The 11,688-nt window shown below is 41.4% G+C and overlaps 1 protein-coding gene across 5 annotated transcripts in view; it reads left to right on the top strand.

The window, feature by feature from the left end:
• Spata18 (spermatogenesis associated 18) overlaps positions 1–11,688 on the top strand; it is a 42,893-nt gene that overhangs the window by 17,545 nt on the left and 13,660 nt on the right. For 2 of the 5 annotated variants that reach the window (XM_023710862.1, XM_023710863.1), the window contains exons 4-6: positions 1,187–1,299; positions 9,325–9,420; positions 11,140–11,349. In XM_023710862.1, coding sequence (XP_023566630.1) covers positions 1,187–1,299; positions 9,325–9,420; positions 11,140–11,349 — 419 coding nt within the window. The remainder of the gene's footprint in view (positions 1–1,186; positions 1,300–9,324; positions 9,421–11,139; positions 11,350–11,688) is intronic. The other 3 variants (XM_023710865.1, XM_023710864.1, XM_023710866.1) reach the window with 3 other exon arrangements.

An 11,688-nucleotide genomic window follows, 5' to 3' on the forward strand; every position in this document is an offset into this window, starting at 1 on the left:
TTTTTGGCAGAACCAGGGATTGAACTCAGGCCCTTGTGCTTGCCAGAGAAGCATTTATTCTACTGAGCCATATCCCCAGCCCCCACATCAACTCTTACCTTGTCATCCCCCGGGAACAAACTTCTAACACATAGACCTTGAGAGACTCACTCAAACCTATCCATATCCAAACAATAGCAACCAGTAACTTCCTTTTTTGCTATTTTTTTTATTCCTTTTTTTTTTGGCAGAGCCGGGGATTGAACTCAGGCCCTTGTGCTTGCCAGGGAAGCACTTATTCCACTGAGCCATCTACCCAGCCCCTTCCTTTGTTTTTTTGAGATGAGTTTTGCTATGTAGTTATATGGGGGCTTTATGGTCTTAAACTCACTGTGTAGTCCAGATTGGCCTCAAAAGCAGCAACCCTTCTGCCTCAGCTTACCATGTACTGGGGTTATAGTTGTGTGTTACCACACTCAGGTCCAGTAACTTTACTTTTAAATGTTTAAATTGATTTATATAAATTCTAATGCTGAAGCAGTTAGAGTAGGAAAGCAAGAGGATCTTATAAGACAGTGGCCAAAGGATTCCTGCGTGTAGATCACTGGACAGAAAACCAGTCCCTCCCCCATGGTACTGGGTGGGGGTTTAACCTTCTGTACTGGTTTTCCTTAATGGCTGAGAGGGGACAGTGATTTGGATGACCTACTAATAGGGTCACTGTAAGAGTGAAATGTAATAAGCCTGCCAAATTCCTCGCAGAGGAACATGGTAAGCGCTCTGTAGGCGTCAGTTGTCAGTACGCACTTTCTTTCCCCTGAGGAGCTTGGATGTTTCTCAGATTTTCACTCATCATGGCTGTTACCTCAGGTAGAGAGATGTAGGATACTATTTGAAAGTCTTAAAAGTCAAGTTATCTCTATACAGCAAAACCCACTGGCTGTTTGTTGGTTTTTGGTGGATCCCTGTGTCCATGTAACCTGTGCCCTTACTGAGAGATAAACATTTCCATCATTCCAGAGTATTCCTTGTGACGCCCTCTGGGCAGCTGCTCTTCCGATTTCTGTCCTTCTAGATTAATTTTGCGCTTTATGTAAATGGAGCCATATATTACGTGCTGTTTTGTTCCTGACTTTTTATTCAGAACAGTATTTTGCAATCCATCAGGTCCTCATATGGACTGTTTTTGATTTGTGTATCTTTCTAGGACACGTTTGATAGAGACCGACCGAAAGAGCAGAGTCTTCGGGATCAAGACATAGAACAGTTAAGCGCCAGCTTGAGCGCCACCCGTAATCAAATCAACCAGGTCCAAGACGAGTAAGAGGAATGCAAGTTATCTTTTCCAAAAAGAATTGTTCTAAATCTGGGAGGAAAATCATGTTGCTAAGTAACGTGGTGTGTATGCATGCGTGTGTGCGTGCGTGCGTGTGTGTGTGCGTATGTGTCCGTGAGAGCTGAGAGTCAGCGTCTGAGTCTGGGCGCAGGATGTGTATGTTATTCTGTGATCTCTGGCCCTTAGGCTCCTGCTGTGGAGCTCTGTCTCCTCCATGGGCTCCTTATCAACTTACATTTATGAACAAGTAAAGATTGATAGTTGAGAATCTATTGATGAGGAAGAAAAATTGTAAAAACATACAGAATGGGAAGGATTCAGAAGCTGTCTGTGTCACTTTTCTCATCACTGACACACAACCCCCAGCTCCTGGGTTTTAAGAAGCAGAGATTTAGTCTACTAGAGATTGCAGCCTGTAGCTGGGGGGCTTCCAGGCAGGGCAGTGTGGCAGAGGACAACCACTCACTTCTCAGCCACCAGGGAGCTCAGAGAGAGTGAAGGGCAACATTGGGGAGGGAGATACAACCTTTTGGGTCACGCCCACCCTGCTCTCCCCACCTTTGGGCACGGGAGGCTTGCGGGGCCATCAAGATACCAACCATAGCACAGGGTAAGGGTCAGGTAAATGAGGCAATTAAGAGGCAGGAGAGCGAAAGTAAGAGGAAGCAGTGGGCACCTGTGTATTATATTCTGTTAAGGACTTATGCCTCACTGAGAGAATCCTTTTTTTTTTTTTTTTAAATAAACCACTTAGTATTTTGGAATTGTTATTCAGTATGAAAATGTATGTAAAAACATTAAGCAGTGCTAGGCAACAAGAGATATTAAATGTATGCTTGGGGCAGAGGCAGGGTAGCAATATTATGGAATTATTGCAAAGAAAACTGCAGGTGTCCTTGAGAAAGACAAATACAGGTGAAACTTCATTTGACACCTAGTACTTAAGAAAAGTTTCTCAGTATGACCAGGCATGGTAGTGCATGCCCATAATCCCAGCTACTCAGGAGGAGAGGCTGAGGCAGGAAGATGGCAAGTTCAAGGCCAGCCTGCATCACTTATAAGTCTGTGTCTCAAGATAAGGGGTTGGGGGTATAGCTCAGTGATGGAATACTTACTTGCCTAATCTGCATAAGGCTCTGGTTAAATCCCCAGCACTGGAAAGGAAAGAAAAAAAGAAAGAAATCACTCAACAAGGCATTCCTGCTATTACAGCTGTGCTGCATGAGGCGGGCAGCGAGGAAGTCTGAGTGAATTTGGGCTTGAGACACAACATTGAGTGGAGCTCTGCCTTGTTTTCTGATGAGATTTCCTTTCCTCTCCCCACAAGGAAAGTATCTGTTCATTTTGCCTGATAACAAAACTAATACAGATTTCCTTCTCAAATGCATGCAGCAAATGAAAATGTAGTGATGGAAAACTCTCCTGTTCCCTTACCCCCATCTACATTTGTTACACAAAGCCAATCTGGAAGTTCTCTTTTATGAGTCTTTTTGAGGCATGATAAAAAATATGTGAATGCAGCTACCAAGTACCACCAAAGGGAAAGGCAAACTTGTAAAAATATTATAGTGTGACCTCATTCACTGAATCTAGCATCATTGACATTTATTTATTTGTTTATTTAGGCAGAACTGGAGATTGAAGTCAGGCCCTTGCACTTGCCAGGCAAGCGCTTATTCTACTGAGCTATCTCCCTGGCCCCGCACCATTGACATTTGACTCTTTTTCCAAAGTTAAAATGACCATGGAAAGTAAATATTTTTCATAGATTCAGGATGTCAAGGCAGCCATGACACTCCAGTTAATAATGATCCTCATGAAGAAGGGCTTCCAGAGCTGCTCCAGAGAATAATAGGAACTATAAAGATGAGCATGTTTGAAGTGAGGGGAATATTTTGAAAAGGGCAAATGGCAATATATCTTTTACTGTAATATAATTCTAAAAAATGTAAAGACTCGCCATATTTGTATTTTACTCCAGAGATTTTGTGTGTGCTACACTTCCACAACTACTCATCCATATTTCCAACTGGAGTCACACTCATTGAGCCAGTCATGCAGTTGCAGCAGCCAACATGTCCAGCTATAACACGCAGAGTGTAGTTTCCCTGAATCTCTACAAATTTTGACCCATGTCAGTTGATCCTTTCATTTGCCCACTTGTAGGTAGGAGTCCACGTCAGGCAAAAGGTACGATCAACTCCGCATGCATGCTTCCCTTCCAAGCTGCTTTTGTCCTTTCATGGGGACTCCTTTCCTCTGATCCTTGTTGATACTGGCATGCAGGATAATGACCTGCATATTCTCTTTGTGCTGCGGTGAGGCGTTTGGCTTTGTGATGCTCTGTCCGTTCCTGCAGGCTGGGTTCCACGTGTGTGCCCATGTGCTGATGGTTCCTGAGCTGTGCCTTGTCTGGTAGGTTTCCTGGGATGCCAGCTGGTAACTGCTGTGGACCCCATAAGGGTCCAGCCCCCACCCTGGTTATGAAGCAGGGCTTCAGGACTTTGCTGGTCCAGACCTATGTTTGTGCTGCTAGGGACCAGGCTTTCCCACTTCCCTCTCTCGTTATAGTAACTTTGTTGTTTCCCACGAGGGGCACCAGGGTCCAAGAAACTTTTGTGAATGCATGCTCTTTTAAAAACACGTTTGGAAATTATCTCAGAAAATTTGTAAGACTAGTCCTATCAACATACAACTTCCTATTCATTTGCTTTATGATTTATGTGTGTGCTTGATCTATATACAGTGATAACTCTGTTGAATTCAGTTTGGCCCCTATTTGTATTTAAACACTGCAAAATTTAAGAACCAAATATATTTTTCCCATAAGAAATAACGGAGTACCAAATAATTGGTTCTGAGGCCCTCAGATCACACTTAGAAATTCATTTTTCTAGGATTTAAACAAATTTCACACGGATTTCTTCTTTAGCTCTATGTGGTTTTCCTCTTAGCTTTACTGCTGGTATCACTAACTTCCTTTGGAGCCATGGTTATGATATTTTAGGCAAATAAAGTGAAGAAAAGCACACTGCTGAGAGCTTTAATGAACACATGCACTTAATGAACACTGCGCGTTGTCTGCGTGAGTGTACTTAGACCGCAGCAGCGCCCCCTCGCGTCTGCGGTGAGACGTGACGCTTGCCTCACTGCCAGTGTAGGTCTAGTTCCACCACTGAGCAGAGGTACCTACGTTGAGCACATGGTTTTGAATTTTGCTGTTTGAGTGGTGGAAAGTTTGAGTTTAGAGCTGTTGGATGACTGAGGTGTTACTGAACATACATATCCCCTTCCTAGAATCACCTCAGGGTTGCATACACCACGGAGCTTGCTGCTTTCCTCTGAATTTCCTGAGTTGTAACCCACTGTGCTTCTTACTTCCTATTTCTGTTTACTGTGTCCTAAGGGGTAGGATCTGTTCGCAGACTTTGGGGCAGCCAGCTCCCTCTTTGCTCTTACTTTCCTTGTCTCTTAAGGCCATGTACTGCCTGCCCTGGAATGAGCAGTCTGGACAACGAGTTCTCCGGCTGGAACTTTGTGGAGACTAGTTTGATTCTGCTCATTTCCATTGTAAAGATCTGATGAGAGGACAGGTCTGTACAGGTTTAAAAAGACCCTAGACAAGGAAAGACTTCCAGATTTCATATCTAGGTTCTGGTTGTGAATGTGGTTTTCCCTCATCTCCCGTATCCAGTTTACTGGAATGTGCAGCGGATCTCCTTCCAAAGCTTCTTTCATACCTGTCCCTTTCTCTTTCCTCCACTGCCACTGCCCTAGTTCAAAGCTGTCATGTCCATGATATCTCTGGTATTTTGCACAACATAGCTGTCTTCCAGCTTCCAGCTTCCCTGCTTCCATTCTTGATCAACATCAACTTGTTTCCACATAGCAAATATACACAAGGTGCGTCTTACTAAATCAACCCTCTCCTGGGTTGAAAGCTGTTGTATCTTCCTGCTGTACTTAGAAAACAGGTCTGGCTTCCTTGTCATGGCTCTCAGTGTCCTGCCTGACCTGGCCCTGCCTCCACTCCTCTCTCATCTCATGTCATTCTCTGGGACCCTCCCACATCTTGGAGCTTGTGCTTTGGTGCCTGTGCTGTTGGCCTGAAAGGACATCCAAGTGTCCCAGGCTCTTTGCATAACTGACACTTTATTGTGCTCCATGTCTCCGCTTGAATGTGATGGTCAGAATCTGTGACCATCTTAGATTGAGAAGACTTTCTTCATTTCTCTAATTCTCTTTCATAGTGATCTGCTTTTTCTCCTATGAGCAATTACACATACAGGAACGTTACCAAACAGACCTGTTTGCAGGTCTGCTTATTGATGGTCCACCTCCCCCAGAAGACTAGAAAAGTGTCCACCATCTAGCATTGCCACATCGATGCTATCTTATGTCCAGAATTCTGAGGGCCAAAGTAAGTGCTCAATCACTTGCATTATGAATAAATAAATTCACAACAAAATAGTGAACTAAAGTATATTACCTTAAAAAAAAAAAGAATATTACCTTGATTAAAACAATTCTTGGCACATGAAGATACTTCACTTCCTCTTCTCTATATGTCATCCAGGCAAGTGAAGTTAGTGTGTATGTTTGTTTTATATGTATGTGTGCTCATGAGTATATACTGTGTGTCAGGAGGAAAAAAATACATGTTCCTGTTCATGTTTTCCTTTCTTTCTTGATCCATTTTCTTTGCTTTTTTTTCATTTCTATAGTTCATTTTGGATAAAACATTCGTTTTCTCATATCTACTTAAAAGCAATCAATACATACTCATATTTGAATGAAATCACCTTGGTTTCAAGTTCAGCAACCATTCTTTAAACTTGTTGCTACTTTGCAGACATTTTATTTATTCTTTCATCTTTCATTTTTAGCAAGACCTTGTGTGTTCATTGCTGGAGTAAAGACAAAATCAAATGCTTACTCTCAGGTACTTTACAGTGAAAATGCAGTGAGATAGATGTGACAGTTGAGGAGAAAGGAAGAGCCTGTGCTTGAAATCAGGGCAGCATGTGGATTGGCGGAGGAGGGTGGGTGAGATACAATTTGGGGTGTCTTCTGATTGGCTGTGATCTAGGAAATTAATAGCAACCTTTTACCCCATTGTTTTTCAATCTGTTTCACTACGCAGGTGAAGGTTTGTGATAGATTTCCACTATAGTGACAAAATACTCAAGATAATTTAATAAAGAGGAAGAAAGCTTATTTTGGCCAATGGTTTCAGTCCGTGGTCACTTTGGTCACTTGGCCTTACTTGGCCTTGTGTCAAGGCTAAGTATCATGCTGGGAACATACAGAGAAATCTTGGTGGAAATAGAAGACACTCCTGGCCTGTTAGATATCAAGTGTGCCACATTCGTGGTCTCATAATATTGAGGAATGAAGTTGAGAACCAAAGGAAGAGGTTATGTTTGATATTCAGACAGACAGTGAGGTTAAGCTCAACTGCCTATGTTAGAGGGTAATAATATCGTTAAACTCCTTTTCTGGCGGGTTAACAGACTAAGTTTGCAGACCAAAAATTAGAGAAAAAGAAGGGCTACAAGGACAGCCAACATTTTGGCCCTAAGCTTTAAAGGTCAGTAAGGACTCAGGACACAGGAGAACCTGTACTGTAACATCCTGTAACTCAGTTGTGTCCCAAATTTACTGATCAAGGAGATTATGGGGCCACAGAGGAAAGTGCTTGATGATGTGGAGTGTGCCTAAGGAGAGTCACATGGAGAGAAAACATTCTCTCAGGTTTTCACAGAGAGCAAATTGGTCAAGCAATGGCCATGATTCATCCACATGACTGACACTGGCAAAGGATCTACGAACTGTGGTACAGGGTTTCAGAATAAATCCTGAGGGGATTTGACTGACCTTGTCAGATATAAAAGTTACATTTCTTGTTATGTAGGTCTTGCTTTATCTTGGTCTTAACCATCCAGCAGAAAAGTATAAAAATGAGGTATAAAAAGTAAAGCCATATTAATATGCTGAACTGTAAAAGTCTCAAGTCAATAACTTCTGACATTGCCAGTCCTATGGATAAACCACTACTATTATGGACTACTGGACTATATTGGAATATTTTGCTGAATTCATGCACCTATAATATTTAAATGACAATGGAATACCCTTCTTTGACCAAACTAAACAAGAAAAGGAGATACAAATGAAGGACCATTTTGTATCTGCATATTCAAAATAGTTAGGATAGATATACAACTACTTTCTCTTAATTCAATGAATAGAAAGATTTGTTCTAATAGTGTTTGTGGACAGGATATCATGTCTGCATCTTGTACTATGAATAACCATTAAGAAGACAACAATATGCAGTGTATTAATTATTGAAACTATCCCACTAATCGGTTTTGAAACTGTCTCATTGCTATTTGTTTCTCAATAAAGCTAATTAAAAAATAGTTAATACATTGCAAAAACAACAACAACAAAGGACGAGTTAGAGTTTTACTGGAAATAATAGAAGAGCTTCTGGATTTCCAGGAGAGGTCCTGAATAGGTGGCCACCAAAGCTCTTTGTGAGAGTCGTTTAGTTTCTACGTTTTTATCATAGAGATAGGGTCTGACTGTGTATTTCGAGCTGCTTTAAACCTGCCATGTCTCTCAGATTAGTGCTGAACTCACATCAGGCCACCTGCCTGGGCCTCCCGAGCGTTGGGAGGGTAGGCGTGAGCCACCATACCTGGCTCTGTAAGGATGATTTGTACAGCAAAGTCCCAACGTAGGTACAACGCAGATGCAACTATAGTAAACCTAGAGGATCACAAGTATAGCTACGTAGCTAATATTGGTCCAGTAGACAAGTGGGGCATGTGGCAAGGGTATGTAGGAAGAACAGAGGCAGGTCGGAGAAGGGACAGGCCCAGATGCTCTGGCCACTCACGTGGACGACTGAAGCCCATCTGGACTTTCTGGGCCAGGTGGTGCTAATTACATTATAATTCCAAATTACTGTTTATTCCTTAGGGAGTTGTAAGCCTGGCCATTGCATCTTTATCTGAAGGCCTGGCGTTTAGATGAGGATCCAGCCATAGTTCTGATTGGTTTATCTTTGTGCTGACTTCTTTGAGGGTCTATTTTTTTTGAATGTGTACTAATTTTTATGTCACTTAGCTGTCTGTAATAGTGCCTTCAACTGTGGACCAAGCTTTCAATACATGGGCTTTGGGCAGACAGTAAGGTCTAAGCTGTAGCAGGATTTCACCTCAGGCCTGCTGTGGTGAAAGCACCTGGACATGGCGGGGGCAGGTCAAAGAAATAATGCCCATGTGGTCTCATTGTAAAGGGCAACTTCATTTTATCCATTTATCTTTAAATTTAGAGAGACCTAAAGAAACAATAGCTGCCTTATTAGGAATGCCTACGACAGTTTTCGTGAAACTCACAGTGGCAGCAGCTATGTGGAAAACTAACTGAATTTAGCTTAGTAGCAGGTAGAAGTCAGAGGTAGAAAGGTAGGAAGTACGTGTAGCCAGTGTGATTCTGGCAGGCTTTTGTTATAGGTGGGCAAACACGTTTTTTACATTTAGGAAGTCTGGAAAAAATTAGGCAAGTGCAGCCCTGGAATGCACGACAATGAGAATGGATATTGGTATATTCCTGAAAAAAATGGATATTGTATGTGGAGAGGCACCTAGAGATTAAGTACAGTTAGAGTAGATGAATTAGGAGGCTGAGAAGGAGGAATCAAACACATTTTCTTATCTTTTATATTCCAACATTAATACTTATTAATAATCTTTGAAGGGTAGTAGTTTGGTGATTTCTTCGTGTTTGACATGGACAAAGCCTGCTGGAGTGTTGTTGCATAACATCCACCACAATATTTGCATGATTGGTTGATTAGATGCAGATGTCTTATAATTTGATTTTGTTTATGTTGAATTTATATCATATGCCAGAAATTCCCAAGAGAACCCATGCCTTGATTTGGAAAGCCTGCCAATTTTGAAAAATCTGTCTTTAGTTACTGATTTCTTTTACAGTCTGGCTGAAACTGGAAAGGCTCTTGAAGAAACCAAGAAGAGCTCGGCCATATCCCTTTTGGCTGCAGAGGAGGAAATAAATCAGCTAAAAAAGCAGTAAGAAAAAAATGATAGGATTATTGCAGCCTGCTGATTAATTGTTGAGTTTAACTTTTCTGGTGTCCCATTACTACACGAAAGAATCTGGTCTCAATCAAAGAGAAAAGGTAGCAATATTTTTAATTAATGTCTTACATATTTTTCATACTACAAACATACTATCTATCTACTATTGACAAGATAGTTAAAAGGAATCTAAAAATCTTTTCATCTTTCTAAGGATAGTTACTGTTACCATTTGATATTCCTTCTAATTAATATGTCAAAAAGAGTAAAGAATAGAGAATAATATATATAAGGATAAATGTTTGGATCTTACCTTTTCATTGACATTAGCTTCTTCTATCACTAAGGAGAAAATACTGCAGAACTTAGTTTTGGATGGATTCATGATTTTTCATTATTTGGATATTTCACTTATTTGAGTATTTACTTCGACACTAATTTTCAAAGCTGGAATCAGCATTGTGGAACATTTTAGTTTAAATTTCGTATTATTTCCTGAAGACTAGTTTCTAGAAGAAGAAGTAACAGATCCTTTAAGTCTGAACCTTCTTTGATCTTAATTATGATCCCCCCATGCCAACGGACACCCACATTTTCATATATGTGCCTGCTGTTTTGATTTCTTCAGGAAGACCTATAGATCTTATCTTGGAACACAGTTCTATTGCTGACCTCTGCCTTCTCCCTCAACATCATCTTAATTTCTATTTTCTATTTGGTACTTTCTCAAATTCACCAGTCATATTTCTCATTGATTCCCATAGCTCCTGTTCAGTTCTTTACTGTTTTTTAGTATAGCTTTTTTTTTTTTTTTCAGAACCGGGGATTGAACTCAGGCCCTTGCGCTTGCCAGGGAAGTGCTTATTCCACTGAGCCATCTCCCTGGCCCTTAGTATAGCTTTTGATCCCATTGTATTTTTAGCTTCTCTGCATTTTTCTTAATTTACCTCTTACCTTTTCATTTTATACCGTTGCCATTTTCATCACAGTGTGTTCCTTATCACTTCTGCTTCTGTTCTATGGTGGCCATGCCTCTTTGGATTATAATCAGAACACTATTTTTATTTCTAAAAATTTTTTTCTGTGCTATATTATTTTCATAGATCCACTCCCCTCCCTGCAAAGCCATGTGCTCAGAGAACTATTGAGGGTAGGAGATTATATCTTAGACCAGTTCTGGTGTAGGTTTTGAAGGTCAAATGTTTTCAGAGTTTTGTGAAGTTGAGAAGACTCCAGTGTGCCGTGGACTGTATGACTGTAGGTCCACACTATTTTTCCTAGGGAACCTGAATGAGTATTCTTTCTTTTTTTGGTACTGGGGATCAAACTCAGGACCTTGAGCTTGCCAGGCAGGTGCTTATGCCCCTGAGCTATCTCCCCGGGCTGAGTGTTCTTTCTTTAGGAACCTTTTCCCACACAAGCTGCAGATGTGTACCAAGACCTTGACTCTGGCAGTTCTGTTCCTCTCTGCTTTGTGTTTGTTCATGTGTATTTCCAGCAGTTTTCTAGTGCAATAATGGCATACTGAGTCACAACTAATGATGTTAAGCACATCAATTCTTGCTTATCACCCTTTTCTTCCCTTCCCTGTCCCTGCTTTCTCTTTCCTCCCTCCCTCCCTCTGTCCCCTCCCCTCCCCTCCCCTCCCCTCCCTTCCCTCCTCTCCTTTTCCCTTCCCTGTCTTTTTCTCCCCCAACCCCCACTATTCAGGCTTAAATCCCTTCAAGCCCAGGAGGCTGCCCGCCAAAGGAGCTCTGCACCTAGGCACCAAGAGCAGTACAGAACTGAGCAGAAGGGTTTGACCAGGCAGAACACAGACCAGCGGGACACAGAGGCGTACGGGGTGTATGAGAAACAGATCCAAGGCCTGAAAGACGAGATAGCTGTCCTGTCTGGAGACAAATCTAGTCGCCAAGGAAGGTCAGATAAATTCTCCTAGCACTTTTTTTTTTCCCTCAAAGTTCTTAAAAATTTTTGTTCAATTCTTTTGTAAAAGCCTTGATCACCATTTAACATAGAGCTGGCAGCAAATTGTACCCAGTTTACGTGCATCAACAAGTCAATAAATCATAATACGTGGACAACAAGAATTTCAAACAAATAGTATTAAAGCATCCTAGCTCTTTTCATTTATGTTCTTTTTGCTGAGTTAGTTAGTAGGAAAACCTGAGTGAGGGGTTGGGGTGAAGCTTAGTGTTATAAACCAAAACCCCAATGGTCTGGGAGGCTTTGCTTTATAAAGGGATATATATATATATA

The sequence above is a fragment of the Octodon degus genome, unplaced genomic scaffold (assembly GCF_000260255.1).
Source record: "Octodon degus isolate 3935 unplaced genomic scaffold, OctDeg1.0 scaffold00019, whole genome shotgun sequence".
NCBI classification, from domain to species: Eukaryota; Metazoa; Chordata; class Mammalia; order Rodentia; family Octodontidae; genus Octodon; species Octodon degus.